The sequence below is a fragment of the Talaromyces stipitatus genome, genomic scaffold, assembly GCF_000003125.1.
Source record: "Talaromyces stipitatus ATCC 10500 scf_1105507295527 genomic scaffold, whole genome shotgun sequence".
NCBI classification, from domain to species: domain Eukaryota; kingdom Fungi; phylum Ascomycota; class Eurotiomycetes; order Eurotiales; family Trichocomaceae; genus Talaromyces; species Talaromyces stipitatus.
Genome location: NW_002990114.1, coordinates 1,197,258 through 1,218,795, shown reverse-complemented (window position 1 = coordinate 1,218,795; position 21,538 = coordinate 1,197,258). Strand labels below are relative to the sequence as shown.

General features: G+C 44.9%; 10 protein-coding genes across 10 annotated transcripts, besides 2 other annotated features; 5 read left to right on the top strand and 5 right to left on the bottom strand.

Moving 5' to 3' along the window:
* Positions 1 to 406: 406 nt before the first annotated feature.
* TSTA_084860 (uncharacterized protein) lies at positions 407 to 1,072 on the bottom strand (the record flags this gene model as incomplete). The annotated part of the gene is made up of 2 exons (XM_002478173.1): positions 407 to 597; positions 643 to 1,072. 2 exons carry the CDS (start codon positions 1,070 to 1,072, stop codon positions 407 to 409), a joined length of 621 nt encoding a protein of 206 aa, XP_002478218.1.
* A 479-nt stretch (positions 1,073 to 1,551) lies between these two features.
* On the top strand, positions 1,552 to 2,232 carry TSTA_084850 (uncharacterized protein; the record flags this gene model as incomplete). The annotated part of the gene is made up of 2 exons (XM_002478172.1): positions 1,552 to 1,735; positions 1,769 to 2,232. 2 exons carry the CDS (start codon positions 1,552 to 1,554, stop codon positions 2,230 to 2,232), a joined length of 648 nt encoding a protein of 215 aa, XP_002478217.1.
* A 3,289-nt stretch (positions 2,233 to 5,521) lies between these two features.
* On the top strand, positions 5,522 to 6,389 carry TSTA_084840 (prolyl 4-hydroxylase alpha subunit, putative; the record flags this gene model as incomplete). The annotated part of the gene is made up of 2 exons (XM_002478171.1): positions 5,522 to 5,757; positions 5,816 to 6,389. The coding sequence occupies 2 exons, from the start codon at positions 5,522 to 5,524 to the stop codon at positions 6,387 to 6,389; spliced, it is 810 nt and encodes a 269-aa protein (XP_002478216.1).
* Positions 6,390 to 6,728: 339 nt separating this feature from the next.
* TSTA_084830 (uncharacterized protein) lies at positions 6,729 to 8,115 on the bottom strand (the record flags this gene model as incomplete). Its single annotated transcript, XM_002478170.1, has 6 exons — positions 6,729 to 6,876; positions 6,929 to 7,307; positions 7,419 to 7,526; positions 7,577 to 7,676; positions 7,858 to 7,902; positions 8,107 to 8,115. 6 exons carry the CDS (start codon positions 8,113 to 8,115, stop codon positions 6,729 to 6,731), a joined length of 789 nt encoding a protein of 262 aa, XP_002478215.1.
* Positions 8,116 to 8,719: 604 nt separating this feature from the next.
* On the bottom strand, positions 8,720 to 11,426 carry TSTA_084820 (poly(A) polymerase Pap; the record flags this gene model as incomplete). Its single annotated transcript, XM_002478169.1, has 6 exons — positions 8,720 to 9,371; positions 9,470 to 9,590; positions 9,645 to 10,366; positions 10,428 to 10,639; positions 10,692 to 11,066; positions 11,129 to 11,426. The coding sequence occupies 6 exons, from the start codon at positions 11,424 to 11,426 to the stop codon at positions 9,300 to 9,302; spliced, it is 1,800 nt and encodes a 599-aa protein (XP_002478214.1). The 3' UTR covers positions 8,720 to 9,299.
* An 888-nt stretch (positions 11,427 to 12,314) lies between these two features.
* TSTA_084810 (uncharacterized protein) lies at positions 12,315 to 13,089 on the top strand (the record flags this gene model as incomplete). Its single annotated transcript, XM_002478168.1, has 2 exons — positions 12,315 to 13,001; positions 13,057 to 13,089. 2 exons carry the CDS (start codon positions 12,315 to 12,317, stop codon positions 13,087 to 13,089), a joined length of 720 nt encoding a protein of 239 aa, XP_002478213.1.
* Positions 13,090 to 13,256: 167 nt separating this feature from the next.
* TSTA_084800 (oxidoreductase, short-chain dehydrogenase/reductase family) lies at positions 13,257 to 14,164 on the bottom strand (the record flags this gene model as incomplete). The annotated part of the gene is made up of 2 exons (XM_002478167.1): positions 13,257 to 13,674; positions 13,728 to 14,164. The coding sequence occupies 2 exons, from the start codon at positions 14,162 to 14,164 to the stop codon at positions 13,257 to 13,259; spliced, it is 855 nt and encodes a 284-aa protein (XP_002478212.1).
* Positions 14,165 to 15,569: 1,405 nt separating this feature from the next.
* TSTA_084790 (uncharacterized protein) lies at positions 15,570 to 16,873 on the top strand (the record flags this gene model as incomplete). Its single annotated transcript, XM_002478166.1, has 4 exons — positions 15,570 to 15,596; positions 15,696 to 15,987; positions 16,225 to 16,298; positions 16,523 to 16,873. 4 exons carry the CDS (start codon positions 15,570 to 15,572, stop codon positions 16,871 to 16,873), a joined length of 744 nt encoding a protein of 247 aa, XP_002478211.1.
* Positions 15,690 to 16,292: a mobile genetic element.
* Positions 16,813 to 17,169: a mobile genetic element.
* A 373-nt stretch (positions 17,170 to 17,542) lies between these two features.
* Positions 17,543 to 19,187, top strand: TSTA_084780 (cytochrome P450, putative; the record flags this gene model as incomplete). The annotated part of the gene is made up of 2 exons (XM_002478165.1): positions 17,543 to 17,863; positions 17,916 to 19,187. 2 exons carry the CDS (start codon positions 17,543 to 17,545, stop codon positions 19,185 to 19,187), a joined length of 1,593 nt encoding a protein of 530 aa, XP_002478210.1.
* Positions 19,188 to 19,506: 319 nt separating this feature from the next.
* TSTA_084770 (general amidase, putative) lies at positions 19,507 to 21,390 on the bottom strand (the record flags this gene model as incomplete). The annotated part of the gene is made up of 3 exons (XM_002478164.1): positions 19,507 to 19,664; positions 19,728 to 21,018; positions 21,076 to 21,390. The coding sequence occupies 3 exons, from the start codon at positions 21,388 to 21,390 to the stop codon at positions 19,507 to 19,509; spliced, it is 1,764 nt and encodes a 587-aa protein (XP_002478209.1).
* Between the last annotated feature and the right edge of the window lie 148 nt (positions 21,391 to 21,538).

The following is a 21,538-nucleotide window of genomic DNA, read 5'->3' as shown; positions in this document are numbered from 1 at the left end:
GTTATTCCATACCAACTTCCCAAAAAGGAAGGACAACACGAGTCTGACTTATTGAATCTTGGCAGCAGAATACCCCTCAGGGCCTCATACCCCTCGGAAATCTTATCGTTACGGGCAGGTCGGAAGCTTCATTACTAGGTAGCTTTGGGTGCTCAGGAGAAAAAGACAGCCCCAACGTATGTCAGAAGAACTCAAGTTGCCGTAGTCCCGCAGAGCGCTGCCATATGTTGAGAAGCGTGGATATCATAGTGCGGCGCCGTATACAATGACCTTCATTGATAACACAGCATTCTTATTCCATCATACCTACTGTAATCTACGTATGGAGGTACATGTTCCGAGCTCCATCCTACCCATCACACAAATACTAAATCCAACACTACGCTGCCTGTGAAGCGCATTGCTCTCATGCCCAGTTCATCAGAACGCAGGTCTGGAAATTCAGGTAGCTTTCCGTAAATGTGTCATCCTCATGAACAAATGTCTCGTTGTAACTATTCTGAATCCGCAATGCCACCATATGCGCACAGTGGTGAGAATGATCGATGTTCGCCATATTCCAGCTAATCGCAGGATAACGCTTTTCGACCGCTATTGCTAGCTTCCGAAAGATATAAGTGCAGTGTTCATCATGCCAGTAACGTGTATATGCAAGTTCCTCATCACCAGACTCTAGCCTCTCGATGTTGGATGTGATGCTTAGTCCCTTATCTGCAAACCACTTGCGATCACGAAACACGTCGTAGTCGTCAATAATGTCAGTATAGTAGCATTCTGGCGGTACCCAGGCCCGCATCATAGGCTCATAACCACATCCTGCCTGTCGAGCCGATGTAGATGTGTTGCCGCAATCTGTATATGTGAAGGGTTTCTTTTCTTTGAGGACAAGCGTGGGAGTGATGAGAAGCATCACCGGAACGGTCATCACCACGGATATGGCAGACACGAGAAAGACATTGAGCGCATTTCGCCACCAAGGCATTTGAGGAGTATGGACATAAAGAACTCGGTTCGCATTAAGGAGATCGTCGGGAAGCAGTCTCCCACGTTCTTCATTCTTCATATCCGCCATTTTGAGAGTCGATTTTGACAAGTTTTTTTTTTGAATGAGATGACTTCGGGGAAAAAGAAACAATTCTTATAGTGATAGGATGTTGAAAACAAAAATACAAACAAGTTAGCTCTCCAGCTCTTACTATCTTGCGTGCAGAAATTGCTTAGAGTTCATACGCAGTCGTTTGCATAGGTGGCTCCAAGCCGGTGAGATTAGCCCTAACTCTTGCCGCTTTTGTGTGGTATCCCGAAAAGAGTAAATTTGAATGACTAATTTACAGTAGTTGCGTAACGTCTCGTTACAAGCCTGTGACCATACCTTTAGCGTTACGTAATCCATAGTATCGGTCATGTTTCGATACAACACCTATTTTATGACGACCCTCTGGCAAAGGCACTTCTTCGCCTGTATCGCCAGGCAGTCAATAGTTAAATACCTCAACACTTTCCTCAGGCATTCTAAAAACCGTTCTTCGTGTCTCTTCGCTCGGCATCAAAATGTTTGATCTGTCCAAATTTCGATCTCTAAGCATATGGGCACCCGGCCGTCGCCGAGAGCAAAAATACACCAAGATTTCGGTTGAGGAGGGAGACACAGAGGAGCTCTTGACACAAAGAGAGATCAGGAATGGTTCCCAGGCTAAGCTTAGAGCATTTATTCTCGCAGGAATTGTTTTGGCCTGTACTCTACTATTGATAATTGCGTGGACTCAAGCGCACTCCGAACCCCAATGGATACCTTGCGGCAGCACCGCTGCCGAAGCACGAGCAGCAAACTGTCATTATGAGCCAATGCAACGATCATGGATCCCAGATGCTTGTTATTTCGAAGAACCATCTTCCGAGTACGATCCTTTCGGTGATCGGCCGTGGTTCTCTGATCGCAACCTAACGATACCGGCAAATTTGGATCGTCTACGGTCCGGGGACGAAGAATTGGCCTTTGTGAGATACTTCCACGACGAGCACTGCCTCTATAGTTGGCGAAAACTGCATTTGGCAGTTCAGCTAGGGCGGCGATTGACCGACACCAAAACATATGATTTGCATCATACAATGCACTGTGCCAGAGGGATCGCTAATCTTATTGTGGTTTCAAAGCAGGATGGTTATAAATCACCACCAAACGAGTACACTGAAAGTCCGCTGATGTTTCAGGAATGTGTGAAAATGTTTTAAATCTATTTACTCTCACATACTCTACTATCTAGGGTTTCAAGTTCCACAGAAATATCCAGTGTACCTCAAGGTAGCCCGTACCGTTGCAGCGTATGTGAGTGCGTTACATGAAATCTGAAAAACTGGTATGTTTCAGAGCTATATAGCTTGTATTGTTACATTCCACTAGCAATATTACAGCTAGATTATATAAATACATGTGTCATAAACGCTCGATAACTATCAGGTCCATTTCGAACCCCGAAATATAATTTGTAAGCACTATTTTGTCAGAGTAGCTGAATAGGCCTGTACACACGGCGAACAACTTTTCAACATTATAGCTAGCATCAAAGTTTGGTACTATTCATTATTGGGCTGTAAGAAGATACATATGGCCTTGTAACCATTTTCCTACTTGGGGGCTTACTGCACATGTATATTAAGCTTACCTACAGACTATCCGAGTGGCGCTTTCAGAACTTTGGAAGTACTGGTAAATATCTATGACATCGAGCCAGTTTTCGGGCTGCAGCCATGATGCTAATGGCTATGATTAGTCATATGCTCCATCCACTTTCCGAGTTAGGAAGGTGCAGTACAGCAGAAGTGCCTAATATCTCGTTTTGCGATGTGAGAATATAAGGTAAAATCCATTACGCGGAAAGTATCCAAGATAGTACAAGCAGGATGCAATGAAGACTCTTAATACGTACACTCCTCGGACGAGAGGCAGTCTATTACGGTTGTGAGGAACGTAATAGTGGAGGTCAAATTTCCAAGACTTGACTATGACTATTCGGCGCAGATCTGACTAAGTGAAGACCAACTCATGTCAGAAGACTTGCAAAGACTGAGTTCTTTCACGATCACTTCTCTATCTTTCACTCACGTCAGCTCGGTGTCCTTCACCTCCTAGCTCGGATCCCGGACCCATGTTGCAACATACATGGCAACTAAGGCAGAAACCCCTCCGATACGCAAAAACCAGACCACTTTCAGCTCATCCCACATACTCATTGCCTCATTGGTTGTTGGCGAGGCCCAGGCTATGCTCATAGCCGAAGTCATGATGATTTGAGGCAAGCAAATGGCGAAATTATGTGCGCCATATACGAGACCACGAATGTTTTCATACTTACCTTGATTAGATTGACGGATACTGTCGAGCCTCGCTTGAAGTCGAAACAATTCCAAATCTAGCAAGGTGTAGGGTATCCACGATGTCACTGCCCAACTGACCCCTACAAGACTGAAAAGTGCCAAGGTGCCAGAGGCCGAGGTGACCCAAGTAGTAGGTTGGTGTCCAGATTGAAGATTCCAAACTTATTAGCACAGGATGAGGGGTATGAGTAAATAGAAATATTTTAGCGCCTCCGGGGTTAGGGCTCAGCTTGGGAATCCCACAGGTTGCAGGCCATTTTTAGACTGCACTCTGCTAGTGCGTCTCAATTTCAGATTACCGTACATAGTATTAAGGTAGATAATGACAATTATTAAGCTACATATTCATATTGACACCTGTCACTATTTATACACCAACTATGGAAAGCATCATTTATATTGACCTCAGAGAATGTACCCAACGACCACGGAATCGTCTTCTCCAAAGTGCTGAGACTTTGACATTTTCGGTTCTCTCGTGGAAGATGGTTGAGTAGCCAATACGCTATTAATATAACCAAAACCATCATGGCTATATCTATAAGATGCACCCGAATATGCAGCGGATCTGTCCATTCCTCAGGAGTTCGGAAATAGGGGTACACCCCATTGGGAGAGAGTTGTGTACCCACTTCTCCCAGGATGGCAAAGAGCGAAATGACTGTCATCCGATTGAATGTTGTCACTTCGTTATCCATTGCCCATGTTATTATGAGACTCGTGAGGCTGAAATACGCTGCTGTGACTGGAAATGAAGACAGATAGAGAATCCATGGACTCAGATTGCTGGCACTCGTGATGACTACTTTTCCAACTCGGCGAAGTAGACCGACCAAACTATCATGTCTGCTGTCTTTGTCCCTTGCAGTTAACGAGACAAATATCGGAGCACCGGGAAGTTTGGATGGAACGGTGGCAAGTATAACCATAAAAGCAATCAACGGCGGAATCCCAGAATAGAGGAATATCAACCTCCACTCTTGCTTCCAATATCGGCTGAATAAACGTATTGCCTCGGAGACGGGAAGAGACAAGAAAGCTGTTGTAAGGGGTAGCATACTTGTGAATAAGCCTATTTTCGTTCCCAGTTTTCTGGGGGAAACCCAAGCTGCCAGGCAGACAGGCACACTAATGAGGATTGATGTGGATAAGGCAGAGACAACGTGCAACATGAGGACAATTTTTGCTGATCCGGCAGCAAGATATTTGAAGCAAGCAAGAATACACCATGTTGCACTCAGGGCCAGAAGTATGTTTTTTAGCCGAAAAAGTCCCCAGATAAGACCAATGGATGCTAAAAAGGGTCGTATCGACGGTGGAAGAACCGCTTCCATCTGAGGTTCTGAATAGTCTGCGAAAAGCTGCACGCTGCCAATGACTGCTGGTCGTCAGATAAGAATCTAGGGTCGCGTTAAAGAGAAAGATGACTCGATGAGTAAACCTACCCCAATGATCCAAATAGAACCAAACATTTGCCAGAAGCACAAATAGAAAATATACATAAAGTCCCCGATTAGACAGTTGCGATTGTTTCGGAAGATCTCCCAGCCCGTCAGAGTGAAGGAGTCGGTTTTTTGGTGTTGCGTTTTGATCTTCATCGTCCTCAGATGATCGTAATAGAGACTCCAGCTCAAAATTATCAGTTTCTTCCATGCTTAGTTCAAAGAAAGATATATTCACCCATTTAGCGGTATTCTTTGCTTTGTAGGTAGTAGTTTGATTTGGGGGGTAGATTAGGTAGGCATAACACCTAGATTTCCGCTCGACTCGAAAGATGCATTGACTTGGCGATAAGTATAATCAGTTTCTGAGCAATCACCCCTCATTCAGCTGTAACCTTGGAGCTATAGACTTGGTATGGAATGGATGCAATCACATCGACTGCAGGGCGGACGGCTAATGATACAGTATTTTAACTGGTGTTACCATAACGCTGCCTTGTTATTTACTGCAAAGTACAGTAATGTATCGAAATGTAACCAATATTGCATAGGAACTACATACCAGACAGATTACCGCTGACTCGGCATGCAGCACTTGGAAGGGAAAAGCATATCTCAATGAAGATATCACTATATTATATGAAATAGTTCCATATATAGGTGTATTTGATGATTACATACCTTCTTCTCAACTAATTATCAACATGCAATCAAGAGCAGTTCTCGTCTCCAAGGTTCTCGCGATTTTCTCTTTATTCTACTCTATTTACATCCTTACATTCTCAAATTGGTCCTTTGTTGGCCAACACACTCAGGTAGTCGCAGAAAACGAACTCGGTTCGCACCCACTAGAAACCACAGTTCTATCATGGAATCCACTTATAATCTACATCCGTAACTTTATTACAGAAGACGAGAGGCGTTATTTCCTGAGTCTGAGGTAAGTTTCCCAAAGGTCCCTTCTAGGAGCTATTTTCTAAGATTCTTACTCATATCAGCGACGGGCATTTTCGCCAATCGGAAATATTTGTACCTGGCCAGGATCCATGGCTGGACAAGAGTCTCCGGGACTCCTCGTATTTCGAACTGCAGGATGCCGATCCCACAGCCCAAAATATTTTCGCCCGACTGAGGGTTATAGAGGGTAACTTCTCAAATACTTACATTGAGAAGACACGTATTCAGAGATATACTCGAGACGGCCATTTCACCTACCACAGCGACGCTGAGGAAGATGATATTGCACTCACCAGAAACGGTAACAGGGTTTCGACCTTGATGATATATCTGGAGGCGAACGATGCTCTGGAAGGGGGAGGAACCCATTTTCCGTTCATTGAGATACAGTCAAATCCTGCCGATAAATGTACGATCATGGAGTGCTACGGTGAGAAGAATGGGACTATTTTTCTTCCTGTCGTGGGAAATGCTCTGTTCTGGACGAACCTGGACACGAATGGACGTCAACATCCTCAGATGATACATGCCGGCCTTCCTGTGCACGCTGGAACCAAGACAATTTCGAATATATGGCTTTGGCAGAAATGGCCTTCCGGTGCTCCATGGACTTGAGTTGCCACATTATAAACATGGCGGGATGTGTACGGATTCTTTCAATGAAGTTTTTATATTCATCGTTGATGGTGACCTCGCGGATATGAATCATGTATGTATCTAGGTAATAAATTACTTCAACCTTGAACGGAGATTGCTTGGAGTCCCGAGGTCGGTTTCCAGTAAATATATCCCAAAAATGGCTGCCATGGAAAGCCTCCAACGATGCAATCTTGATTATGTTGCGTGAATTGCGTGTAACATAGATCATTCAATTAGGGAGATATTCCCATTTTCAGAACCTGAGAACAAATGGACATGGCTTGGTCGTATGTTGCATTTGAGGTCCAACCATCTCTACCCAATACCCGGATATAGAGTCCGAAAATTCCTGTTCCTCATTCCAACCTTCTCCATCCTCATGATGTCTCTGAATTTTTTCCAAGGGAAAATGGATCGGACACTAGGCAGTAAAGCCCGGTGGATCCCAGTTTCTTTGAATTTCCTATAGTAAGCAATGGCTTCTCAGACGAAGGGTACGAGCATTTACCACTTACCTTTGTACCCTGATCAATGACTCTTGTAATAGCAAGATGCCTCTATCCCATGTGTTTACCATAAACAGGATTGGATCTGTCAGTGTTCTGCCATTTGGATATTGGAAGACTCTACTTAAACGAGGACCCCGTTCCGCCGTATACTTTTCATAGAGATACAATAATATCGACTTGGAGACTTCGTTCTTGATAATAGTTTGAACGTCTTTATCAAGCGGCTTGAAGTTTTCAGGAAGTTGTAGAGTCATTTCACCATTATAATCGAGAAAGTGAGGATGATGGTCTTCAAGGAATAAGGGGTCAGCCCGTGTGCTTTGCCAATCGATAACACTGGTAATATCCCCATTGTCATTGACAAATACGTTTGGAGTACGAAGATCTGTATGCCATAAAGATGATCCCATGAGATATGCCTCCTGTAGAAGTAGATGGAGAGTAACAGACAAATATCTTTACAGAAGAGAAATATGTTCTGCCGGAGTGTTCTGACTTTGTGAAACGAACAATGGGTCATTGGGAGAACGTGATTTTGCATACTTCTGAATCCAAGCAATCTCTCTAAGTGCCAGGGCGCGTATATAAACCAGTGAGGATACCCCTGAATATCTATTAGTCTAAATAGGTGAGAGGAGAATGATGGGCACCTACAAGGTCCGCGATCAATTTCCATATTCGCTCGTTCCTTGGCCCTGAATGCCGTGTTCACGACTGGTCCAATAGAGAAAAGTTCCGCGATGTTCGTCTTGAACTTTTACACAGATGGACTTTCCTTCGACTTTTGCAGGAAGAGATCCTGGTGGTGCGTCTTTATTATAGTAAAGGCATCCATATCTTCTCAAATTAGGCCAGTCTAATCTTTTACAACAAATAGAATGTCAACCCACTTACGCATTAAATCTCAGTTATAACAGCTTCTGTTGCATACTTACGATGTCTTCTATTGTTCGAACTTTATGCTCAAGATCCATATCCTTCTAAACGTCCGCAAGACATTTACCGGGCGCATGCTCCATGATGATGTACTCAGCCCCTACACAGTTCGTAGTGTCCACTGCAGAGTTCCAGGAGAGAACTCAGGGGACTGAAAGATTGAGTGTATTTCTCACCTATGGATCTTGTCAACATGAGTTCGACAGCAGTCAAAATCAAGTTAGGTGATCGGCGATGAAGACACTCACAAAGTCCATTGTTGCAACCTTCGACGCTGTCGCCAGAAGAGCTGGCCCAGCATTCGCCGAAGCTTTGGAATACGAGCAACAACCACCGTCGCATCAGACATGACGAGCCGGAAAGACTTATTATACGATCCTTCCCCCAGCTTTTCCATACTGATACAGGACTCGGCGCAAGCCGACTCAATGGCAACTTTTTGTAGCTCAGATATATCAAATTCGCGATACCTCTGTTTAAGCTGGCCCTACTCATCCCACAGCCATCGTCTGCTCGTATAAGCGAAGAATTCAGGCGGATTCCTAATAAGATGAGTCATCACAGGTTCAAAATGTGAATACTGGCTGCGGGTTAGGGCAAGATCGAAACCGGAGTTTGTAAGGTACGCTTTAAACGCAGATGTCTTTGGGGGATTCTTTTGTACACCTGTATCCCTCACCCGTTCTTTCCAAGTATATGAATCCGTTATGAAGCTCTAGTCCGAGAAAGAGAGATCATTCTTCTATGAAAGCTTGGCTACTGCGAATGTGCTGTGGCATAGCGTCCATTTGAGTGCGTATGTTCGCCCATTCTCGTCAGACTATATATATGTATGTACTTCTACATGACAGTATCAAAGTACTTACGACTGGCTTCATTAGAGTATCTATCTAGAATACGCTCAAATATCTGACATGCTTCAGCCAGTTAGATAATACTGACTGGGGAGATGATCAAGTGAAGCATATCTCTGATCTAGTCGTCTAGCTCCTCTTGCGTCATACAAACAAATGCCAACAATCAACTAGATAATTATTTCGTTTTAAATCGACTTTTGCCGAGTTCGTCGCATCTCGTTTCGGGTTCTTTCAGCTTTCATATATCGAAAGCAAGGACACGCAGGAGACCTCTGATAGGAGAAAATAAGAGTTAGAGGGGTTCACCAACCTAGTAAGCGAGCTCGATCATACCACCACGTAGGTAGTGTAGTCAAACTGGTTACCGGATCACTGTAAAGAGTAAGCGACGATATAGCCAATAACATACGAGGTCAGGTAAACCCTCATCATGAAAGATTATTGGCTGGTTACGAGACCGTATGGCAGCAGACAAATATGATCGAAATCATACCCGTGGCGCGGGTGTCTCATGTGTTAAGTATCAAATATCATCTTTTCATGCTAGGTGTTGCAACATGCAAAGTTGACGCGAGATTGTTGAATCAAGCCGGCGTGGCTGCATGGCTGAAACCATTCGATGATACTTGTCGCTTCGCTTCGGAGTGCATGGTGTCCTATCAACCTATTAGCGGACGCACAAGGCCAAGATATTGTTGAAGCAGCGCTTCAGTCGTTTGGCTGCAATGAAGTTACTCGACTCTATGCGACTTACGTCTACAGCGTCAATGCTTCGCTTCTGAGGAACCGCTGCAGTTGACGGCTTCGGGAGCTTCTTCTTTGGTCGGACAGGTCGCGTCTCCCCAGGCTCGAAAACATCGTCGGGTAAATCGAAACTTGCATGTGGTTAGACATTTAGTACGATAACACGACACAACCAGAATAAATACCTTCTGACATGTGTGATACTAAGGTCATTGATCCCTTCCTGAAATCCTTGCCACGAAGTACATGTCGACTTGAATATGTTGGCGTCGGTGGAAATATCGAGGGAGCGCGAAGCACCTGGCTCGAGAGGCTTGAGCTCAAGACCAATGTAATAAGTGGTGGTGTATATTGTACGACTATCAACCGCACCCTTAGTCTCGGGATCCGGGACCTGAATATCCTGTGCGCCGTTCTCGGCAGCAGCAGTATGTGCTGGGTCCTTGGTCTGGTCTGTTGTTTCTGTCTTTGTTCCTTGCGCTTGGTACTTGGTTGACCCGTTTTTGACCTGTTCTGCTTCTGCGTCATCTTTCACCACATGTATTCTTTCAAAGCCTTTGGGAAAGGGATGCGCAACCGCAATGATATTTTTCCTATCCAAAGCACCAACCAGATGTCTAAGTTTGGATTCCACCAGACCTGACCAGACTGAATCTGCTTCTTTGGTTTTGCTTGAGGCAGTGATTTGGAGATAGTACTTATAGTCCTTTGAAAAGAATGTATGCCGAGTGAATAGATCGTTCCAAGTGAGCTGTTTGGCGAAAATCTTGTCGACAATGTCTCCTCCGCGCTGTAACTCGCGTAGAATGACGGCTTTGGTCGATAACGAAATGTTGTGGGTGGCGCACATCGACGGATAAGCAGGCGTGATGATAGGCATCAAGTGGAATCGGTCGGTGTGGTAGATCTGTTCTTTATTTAGAACCATGACTCTTACACTGAAGACAGTAAAACGATGTGTATCTTACCTTTGGATTCCACACTTTGATTTGCAAAGGACCATCCTCAATTGGCTTCAGCAACACTGGCTGCGGCCATGCCCATTTGGTCATAATACGGAAGAACTTGCCAACTATGACAGATCCTGTAGCTTGAGGATACAGCTGGCATACTCGTGCAACCAGCATTGCCCATGCGACACCTCCAGGAAATCCAACGATGTTCGAGTAAATAGCACGACCTAAGACTCGTTAGCAACTTCGCCAAAGGCTATCACTTGATATCAAACATACGCTGTGCCCACAGTTTAATAGCTCTCAATGCTAGTCGGAATGTTTTTTGCTGAGGTACAAGCTCCAAAATCTGATCGGTGACACGAGTGCCATTAAGAGACCGCACTTCCTTGTCATCCAAGCCCCGCAAGTAGTCATTATTCTTCAGATCAAGATTGAGGGGAATAGATGGAAGTATCAAGCGAGCAAAGATAAGATCGAGACTGATACCAGAAAATTCCAACTTGATGATAGGCACGAACGCGTCGGGGACTGGGGTCATCTTTTCGATCGCACCAGGTGGAGACATCCGCTCCAGGATTGGGGGGAAGTCAGAGAAGAAATCATCGATCAATACGTGTTTGGGCGCGACGATCAGGGTGTCGATATCAGATCCTGCTCATCATCAGAATATCGTGCTACTTCCTTCATTGAGCCATCTCATATGGTAGACGTACCTGGGCCGTAGACACCTAGCCGGTAACTACCATACGTAAAAATTTTGCCACCAGCCGCTTCCAGTACTGCTGGAGAAAGACCTTTCCGTCGACCGACTGTCTTGACGAATTCTATCACAACTTTTTGAATGAGTTGCAGTGTCTGTTGTCTCCGCTCTGTCTCTGCGGGCAATTCGAAGTTGTTCTGCGCCTTCAATTCGGCGATCAAGTCATCGTTGGCAGCGAGTTCTTCGGGAGTCGGGAGATTCATGGAAATTGGGGGAGTAACACCCCATTGCCGCGTGGGTTGAGCAGCCATGTGTGCTTGGATAGAAATGGATCAAAGAAAAGGGTAAGGTACACTGTCGCGATGCGAGTAGAGATTCTCAACAGGACGCAAGAAAAGGAGATGAATGAATTAGAGGTAATAATAATAAGACAACAAAGAAAAGAAACGGTGGTAGGGAGTGGCAAGGAGTGATGTGAGCTGGGATAATTACATACAGAAAGGATACAGTCGTTGTTGTTGAAGTCGAGAGTTGATTCCGTTTGGAGAAGGAGCGAGGCATGTGATTGGTCTGGAGAAGTCACGTGCACACAGCCAGTATGTTCTATCCCGATTAGGTTTAGCGTATATACTAGTCGCTTACATAGTAGATGTTAGTAGTAGGGGCTCCGCGCCTGACCAGTAGAATATACTCCCTTGTGCTTCTGTATCTCATTTATCACCTCTCTCTCTCTCGATCTTGAGATACTACTACCAACATCAAAGGCGCTTCTTATGAGTCTTGTGGTGGACGGAAGCGACAATTAGAAAGAGACCATGCATCTATGCGAAGTGTCTTACATAGTCCGGCATCTGACCGCTCTTGAGCATTGGACTTAGTTCTCAACGGTCAGTTACCTCTTGTTTCTCTTCTTTTTGATCAATGTTACAGGATACCCTATTCTTTATGTCCAGAAGAGACAAGAAGTCGAGAATGGTTCGTGAAGGCGTTCTCAGGTTCAGGAATGGTATTCCAACCTGACTAATCTAGTGCCAGCCTGCGATGCGGATATATTGCTGCCTAGATCGCTGCTGTTTGATGAGTCACATTAAAAAGCATTGCTTTTTCTGAATCTGACACATACACGCAAAGTTGAGTCTCGAGAGAAAACGCACCTTGGGAGAATACTCCAACCTAGTAGAAATCACTACATATCCGACATGGCCATCACCATCTCCCCCACCTCACCCGACGATATCAGACCCATCGTCTGCCTTGCTGAATCAGCTTTCCCTGTGTTATACTCCACCCTCTTCGATGGACCACTCAAAGAATCCACTATTGATGCCCTAGGAGAACAACGAATCAAATCACAGTTCAGAGAGAACGAGAAAAGCGAAGGTAAAGGAAAGCCAGCGAATCGATTCTTTGCATTCAAAGCTATCGATGACTCCACCGGTCGGATTGTCGGTGAAGCGCGGTGGATGATTTTTTACGAGGATGAAGTACTCACGAAATCCATTGAAGAAGAGGTTCAGGATCGGCTCTCGCTAGGCGTGCCTCAGATGCAGGTGCAGGCTACAGCCGTGTTTGCGAGATTGCTGAACACGGCGAGGAGGGAAGTCCTTGCTGTTCCTTCTTCGGAAACGGGGTCTGATGCTCCAGTCAAACTTCGTAAGCGAGTATATCTGATTGCATTAGCCGTGCATCCAGACTATCAGAGGAAAGGAATAGGACGCAGACTAGTTCAGTGGGGACTAGACGAGGCGGATAGATTAGGCCGTATTTCCTATTTGGAGGCCACAATGGAAGGGATCCGATTGTACGAGCAAAGTGGGTTCGAGAAGGTGAAGGATATAAGCATGGATTTGACGCCATTTGGGGGGAAAGGGAAATTGCCCTTCCGAGTGAGCTCTATCGATTTTACAGCTATTGAGAAGCCATCGCTAACGACATCTACAGTTGATGATAAGACAACCCCGGTCGAAGCCTTAAGCCCTCCAGTTTCGTGCTAGCTGCTTACAACAGTCACTTGGGTACCTAGACACGGTATATAGGAATTTGTATTTATACTTAGTGCTCGAGACAGAGACCAGATTGGCTTTATGTACTGTGGCACCAATGCACCAGTTGACCAATATCAGATAGCTATTTGAGGATGATTACAGTTTATAACCGCCCAACAACCTCCCACCATCCGTTGTAATAACATCCCCGTTAATATGCAATGCGGCGCGACTAGACAAGAAGACTACTAACCCTGCAATATCCTCCGGATGACCGACACGTCCATTCGGCGACTCTGCCGCCAGCTTCTCCACTCCACCAGCCAATTCCATCAATCCATTCGCCATTTTGGATGGATAGAAACCGGGTGCAACGGCGTTTGTCAAGATGTGTCGTGGTCCCAATTCGACGGCTAGAGTCTTTGTTAAACTGATTGCTGCGGCTTTGGAGGCGGAATATGCATATGTTCCGTGAGGGCCGACGGTGCCGATACCGATGCCGGCTACGGAGGCGGTGATGATGACTCGTGAGGGGTCTTCGAGTGTAGCTTTTTTCTCGAGTAGTGGAGTGAACCTATTGCTGTTAACATCACCTATCATAGTGAAGGGATGAAAGATAGTGCATACTTCTGAATAGTATAAAAAACGCCCTTAACATTCAAATCCATCACCTTACTAAACGCATTCTCGGGATATTCATCGTATGGGGCTCCCCAAGTCGCACCGGCATTTGCGAACAAGATATCAACATGATCGGTTGTCTTGGACACTTCGGCAACCAATCGATCTAATTCGGCCATCTTGGAGCCATCCGCTGGGACAGCGATAGCTTGTGCACCCGGCCTCTTGTTGGGGAGCGCATTGAGCGCAGCAACAGCTTCATCGCATGCTGACGCTTTGCGTGATGAGATATAGACTTTCGATGCGCCCGCTTGGAGGAAACCGCTCGCGACATGCAATCCCAGACCGCGAGAGCCACCCGTTACGACGGCGACTTTGCCTTCGAGGGAGAAGATGGACTCGAAGTTTTTGAGTTGAACTTGGGCTGCTGCTTCGCTGGCCATTGTGTCCGTCAGCTTTTCTGAATGGTAAAATGTCAATTGGGGAAAGAAAGTGACAGCCTGGCAGATCGAGACAGTTTAGTACTTTGACAGAAAATGCGGAGAAGCTGGGGTCTCCACACAAAGGACGACGTACAGAGGTTTGGAGTGGATACAGAAAGGTTAAAGCAATTGCAGTCGGGATAAGAGATAAACCCGATTTATAACTTGCTTGAAAGGGTTTGTCAGCCAGAGCTACACAAAGCAATTGTAAGAGAGTAACAAGGATGTAACCGAAGGGATGCCTCGGCACCGATAAGATAAGATAGGAGCTTATCATATCGGCCTTCCTCACTAACACTTCACCCCGTATAACTACTTTGCTTCAACACGACGATGAGTACTTCCTTGATGTCGCTAATCCGATTCACACACGGTGCTGGATTCCCTGCCCATCTAAATTAGGGCTCTCCATGGATACGCGGATATGGATCTTACGGATATGAACACGTTTTTTTTTTCATGGATAATATCCATGGATATATCCGAAGTCTTGAGATTTCGCGGATATGGATACGGATACGCGTGCAGTATCCATGAATATTCATGGATAGAGTCCACGTGTAACAGGAAATTATTATTCTGCTCCGAGACATCATTTCATAAATAAACTTCTAGGCTGCTTCTTCAGCTTCAAAATCTACCAGCATAATGGACGGATTTATTCACCCCCATCGAGAGAATACACGCCAGCCAGGCTTTTAGAAGCTTGCAAATGGTAGTAGTGATGATGAAGCTGATCTTGAAGATCAGGTTGAAAGCCAGGCTGCCGAAGCTCTTGATACTCTCGAATATGCTACATCACAAAGTAGCTCTCTTACTCCAAACGATTTAGCTTCACAAATTCAGTCATTAACTTTAATGAATCCTTTTCTTAAACCTCCAAGGCCAAAGAGGCAGCGAAAAGAAACTTCATGGGTCTATACCTATTTTGAACAAACATTACTACAAGGGAAGACCTTCTTTGATAAACAGACTAGAAAGATAAAAGCAGACATACAGTATTCTTGTCTACGTTGTACAGCTTTAGAGAAATGGACTACTCTTAAGTCAGTTACCAAGGGTTTAACTAGCAACTTGCAGAAGCATTTAGGGCAGAAGCATGGTATCTATAAAGATCATGACACTTCTTTAGATGACTATTTCTACTGGTATTTATTATATATATCTATGTTAATATATATAGCTATCACATCGTCTCAGAGTTCAATGCTTTCCTATGTTAGAGCTCAGCCTTTACAATCTCCACAAGAACTTCTTGATCAAAATATTTTAAACTGGGCTATCGGAACAATGCAGCCATTTTCAACATTTGATGATCCTCTTTTCAGGCAGATCTAGAGCAATCTTCCAGGATTTTCTTGCAAATATGGATCTTCGAATTCATTTTCCCGCCGTATTGACAAAGAATTTGCCGAGGCTCGGATACAACTAAAGAATGAGCTTGGAAAAATAGAGAATTATAGTACTATTGCACTCTCTTAATAGATGGAAGAGTGCAAATGGCTACAAGATCTTTGCAATTATTGGCCATTGGATTACAGCAGATTTTCAGCCTCAGCATAGATTTCTTGACTTTCAAGAGATAGAAGGCCCTGATACTGGTGAGAATCTAGTATCTATTATCTATAAGGTTCTATGCGAGCTAGACATCAGAGCTAAGCTTCTTTCCATTACTGGTGATAATGCAAGCAATAATCTAGCAATAGCTGAAATTCTCTATGATTTGCTCAAAGCTGATTATGAACAAGGCAATATTCAGCAAGCAATAAGATATCAAGGAGAAGGTAGCTTTATTTGCTGTCTTGCATATATCCTAAATCTTATTGTTAAGGAATTTCTTACTGTTTTAAAAGCTAGTGATGTTACAGGAGACCTTTAGATCATTGAAGATTTAGAGAATAATCTATCTCTTATACAATCACAATGTGCTTTCTCTCGCATACACATTCTGAGTTTATACATCTCTATAACCACAGAGCGAAAGAGAGAGTGGCAGAATCTATGCTAGATAAAAGGGATAGATTCAAAGCTTATTCAGTATGATGTTACTACTCGCTGGAATTCCTCTTATTGCATGCTCAATGATGCTTGGAATGTATGGGCCTTAATGATCTTGAAAAACATATAGCTAACTTTCAATAGGCTGCTCCTCAGATTCAGGAATATCTTAAGATGAATCATATCTTACCTCCTTTTACTGACCAAGACTGGAATTAGCTTGGACAAATCCAGATAGTCCTTGCAGAGTTTAATAGATATACACTGAAGCTCTCTACTAATATTCCACAAATCAGTCAGTCTTTAGCTATCTATTATTAGCTCTTTGATCTTCTACAAGAAGTTCAGGATAGGGAGAGAAACTTCAAGGACTTTGACATAGATATCGCTAATGCAGTTAAAAGTGCCATGACAAAATATAACAAGCACTATACTCTTATGGATGATTCATGCGATATTCTCTATATTATAACGCTGTTGGATCCTCAGTTTAAGAAGCTTGTTCTTGAGCATGAGTTACAGGATGAAGCTAAGGATATTATTACTGCTATGCAAGAGCAGCTTGAGATCCAGTATTCTATAACTTATAAGCCTGAACTTTCTATAGCTTCAGAAGAACCAGGACCATCAGCTGCGTTTCAAAATCCGTATAAGACCATTGTTCAGAGATGATGAGTAAGATCAAGGCAAAGTCGCAAAAGCCTGCAGAAAAATCCTCCGATATTGCATGATATCTCAATTCTGATGTTGTAGAATTTGATAAGAAGAAGAGAAATTGGATTTACACATGGTGGAGAGGTCATATAGATGAATATCCACGCATGGCAGCGGCTGCATAGGATTATTTAGCTGTTCCAGCAGCAGAGGTTGATGTTGAGAGAGTATTTAATACTGGACGGGATCTTCTTAGCTTACGGAGGTGGTCTTTGAGCAGTGGAACCATGAGGAAGCTCCTTATACTGAAAGATTCTCTTTGTAAATAATACTAACACATATCCATGGATCCATGGATCCATGGATAATATCCGCGGATACATCCGTGCTCTTAAAATTTAACGGATACGGATATGGATATGCTAAATTCTCATGGATCTTATCCATGGAGAGCCCTAAATTCTAAATATGGACACAGATCCGCGCGGTACATGACTTGGTTGGAAGGTAACTTGTTGGTTGTTGGTTGGGTCTTGCTCAGCCTCAACGGGAAGCGGTCTTGTTTATCTGTGATGGCTATATAACGATATCGAGCCTCCATCAAACGGGAAATTATCAAGAAACTGTGAGATCTCGGTATATTCCGCTTATGAACCATCGGGTGACTCCTGTGCTTGTTTCTCGGCCATGCTAGATCTCGTCATGAATTTGACGACCTACATAGCCATTGTTGGATTAGTAATAGGTATTTATATCCTCACACGACCAAAATCGACTTCATCGTTTCCTCTACCACCTGGTCCCAAGCCATTGCCGATAATTGGCAATGTCCACCAAGCTCCCAAGTCTCACGGATGGAGGACATATCGTGAATGGAGCAAGCAGTATGGGCCCATTGTTCACGTCAACATGCTTGGACAGCCTGTCATCATTCTGTCTACATCGGAAGTCGTCCACGACCTCCTGGCCAAGCGTGGAGCCACATTTTCAGACCGGCCTCGTCTTTTTGTGAGTTACCAATTTAGCTTGTTAACGCGAACAAGAGCTAATCTGGCTGCAGTTGGCTACCGAGTTGGCTTTGAAAGGACTCAATATTCTCATGATGAACTACACGGAGCAGTTCCGACAGCATCAAAGGCTACAAGTTTCAGTGTTAAACTCGACCTCAACAGCCGCCTACCTTCCATTCCAGACTCTGGAATCACAGCAATTAATGCACGATCTCCTGGAAAATGCAGGCGGCGCTGGTGTTGATGTCCAAGGAATCTTTCAGCGAACAACCGCCAGCATCATCCATATGTTGCTGTATGGCTTCCGAATCAAAGACTCCAACGACCCTGTGCTTCGCACCGTTATCGAACTCAACGACGAATTTTCCGATTTCATCAAGGTTGGCGCGCACATTGTTGACCAGTTCCCTATACTTAACAATCTACCAGGATTCTTAGCCCCATGGAAAACAAAGGCCGAAACTCACTACAAAACCAAGTACGATTTGCGTATCGAAAACTTTCGACGGGGCCTGGAGTCGGACGATTGGACTATATCAAAACATCTCAAAAAGACTGTTGAGAAAGATGGCCTAGATATGCCTATGGATGAGCTGGCATTTGAACTGGGTACTATGATCGATGCCGCACTGGACGGAACTACAGACAGCTTAATTTGGTTTGTGGTAGCTTGTATCACACAGGATCAAGGCTTCATCGCAAAAGCACGCGAGCAGCTGTATACTGTTGTGGGGCGCAATCGACTTCCAACGCCAGATGACAAACCTAACCTGCCATATATCACCGCGATCGTCGAAGAGATATTCCGTTGGCGACCTGCGGGTCCTGAGGGCGTCCCTCATTTGAACCGGGAGGAGGCTACGTATAATGGATATATCATTCCCAAGGGATCCGTTATCATTCCAAATGTGTGGACAATCTCCCGGGAAGAAGCTCTGTTCGGCTCAGACCCCGACGATTTCATACCGGATCGCTGGCTCGAAGAGGACGGCAAAACTCTTAAAGCCTTGCCCACGGCCGTCTTCGGATATGGAAGACGTACCTGCCCGGGGCGATATTTTGCACGCAATGTTATCTGGATTGTCGTTGCCCAATTGCTATGGTCATTCGACATCAAAGCTGGCCTATCCGAGGAGACGGGCGAGTCTCTCCCGGTTGATCCTATTGCGTGTACATATGGCCTTGTTATGCGGGCTTTGCCGTATAAGGCTTCGTTCAATCCTCGTGGTCCTTGGGTACGTGAAGTGATTGCTAGAGATGGTGACACTTACGGTACGGATCATGCCATCATGCTGAATGAGATTGGGGCAGAGTTTGCTTAACTGTAGGCTTAGCTCTCCCTTCTGGCCATCTGCTCTACACACAAAGAACCACTTCATGAGACGAGAAGTTCCGTCGAGTTATATGGCCCAAGCAGAGAAAGAAATCTTCAATAATCATTGGTGAAAATGAATCCGATAACCATTTGTATTCACTACCTTCACAGTATTTATAGTAGGTTCCAAAGCTCGTTGGCAGTAGTAACTACATATTAAGTCGTACCCCTCCGCATGAGCCCAATCGCTCGGACATCCAGAGACGCTCCCAACATGGAGTCCAGGTATAATTGCCCATTTCACTGGTCAGTACATTGGTAATCAGTCAAAGCATGGCCCTGTTGCCCTCTTTCTGTCCATAATGATCCTTCAGAGTCGAGTCAATAATACTCATAGCTTGACACAGCTCATAATCGTGCAATTTCGGCGTGACCACTTGCACACTTAGCGGTGAGTTGAGATAGACTGATCTATCTCCTTGCCCTATTTTCCAGAATATCAGCATACTTGATAGTTTGACGACGGCGTTAGTGTGGTAAACCGTACATAACTTTTTATTATTAGCATCCCATCTCGACAGAACCTTCTCCCCAGGATTCATCTCAAGCCGTAGGTCTGCTTCGGTCATCTTCCGAACTGGGATTACACCAGCCGGATAGTCTAATAGATTAAATGCGCTTGTATAAGACACACACCCGTATTGGTCATGCCGAGGTACCGGGTGAGCTGCTACAGGCAGTATGATAGCATCAACATGTCCTATTTGCCCTGATGCAGACGACGGAGGTAACGACCACAACGACTTCCGCATTTCGATTTCAATTTTCTCGCGCTGCGCGTTCATTGAACATAACTCCTCAATTGTGTATGGCTTTCGACGCGACATGCCCTTCAACGATGGGACGAGCGGTTCATCCGTTGAAAATATCAGATCGAGCATTGGAATGCTACCGTCGACACTCATTAGTCTTCCTGCATTCACGAAGCAGTCTTTCATAATTGGTGGGGTAGGTATATCGACGACTTCAATATCAACAATTTTGCTGTTGGCGAGGATTCGACCGACTTCATTCAATATATTCGTGATTGGAGGTAAGGGTGTAACAAGCCCGTCGTGACGGAGTATACCAACTCGCAGCTTCTTCATGGACTGCACAGAAGTTGAAGGCCAAAAACCAGGAATACAATCATTCGCAAATACTTCCCCCCTCGGAACAAGCTCCCTCATCACAAAATCAATATCCTGCACTGACCGCGCAATTGGACCAGCCGTAGGTTTCAAAGCAACATGCAACGAACCTCCAAGCCCAAAACCCGTTTGCCCTTCATACGAGATTCGACCAACACTAGGCTTCATGCCATAGATATTATTGCACATTGCCGGAATACGGATGCTGCCTCCCAAATCAGTGCCGAAGCCAATCATTGACCCTCTCATGGCGACCAGGACACCTTCACCACCTGAACTTCCACCAGGGGTAAGCTGAGGGTTAGAAGGGTTCAAAGTCCGGCCAAAGACATGATTGACGCTATCTAGTAATCCCAATGTTTGCGGGATGTTCGTCTTTGCGATTATGACTGCACCTAGGGAGTGGAGGAGGTCGACCAAGGCTGCATTTTGAGTGGCGGGTCTGAAGGATAGTGCCGCAACGCCGAGGGATGAGTCTACTCCCTTGATGTTGAAGTTATCCTTGACTGAGACGGGGAGGCCGTGAAAAAGGCCGACGGTTTGACCTGTGCGTGCGAGATGGTCGTCTAATTGACGCGCTTGAGCGAGAGCAGATGAGAACAGTGGCTCAGTTATGCAACGTGTTAATTGCTGCGCGATAGCTGTTCTCTAGTCAAACGTTAGACAAGCTGCAGCAGGGATATGCTCAATAGAGGACGAACGAACCTTGCAAAACGCCAAGGTAACCTCCTCAGCACTCAAGCCCTTTTCCGCAATCTCCTTCAATAGACTCTGGACATCGTATCCTTCTGTAATTCTTACTTCCCGAGCAGTCAGAATGCCACATTTTCTGGGAATATCAAACAGGCTCGTTTCGTATTCATCACCGAATTCATTGAACTTGTGCACAGAATCCGAAGGCGATAGTCGCATCCCGCGAGGGATATATTTGTCGTCTAAGCGCCATTCGGCTGGGATGAGGCTACTACTGACTTGTTCCCATTTGCTGGTGGAAATGTCGATATATGCTGGTTGGGCCATTTTATTGTTTCCATCAATAGGCTCATGTATAATAGAAGAAGTTGGGTTGGTATGACATTTCCAAGGTTTATTAAATATATTGGAATCGATGGATTGCCTCGGCAAGTCAATCTACCCCGACCCCGGATTTCTTTGCGATGGTCCAGTC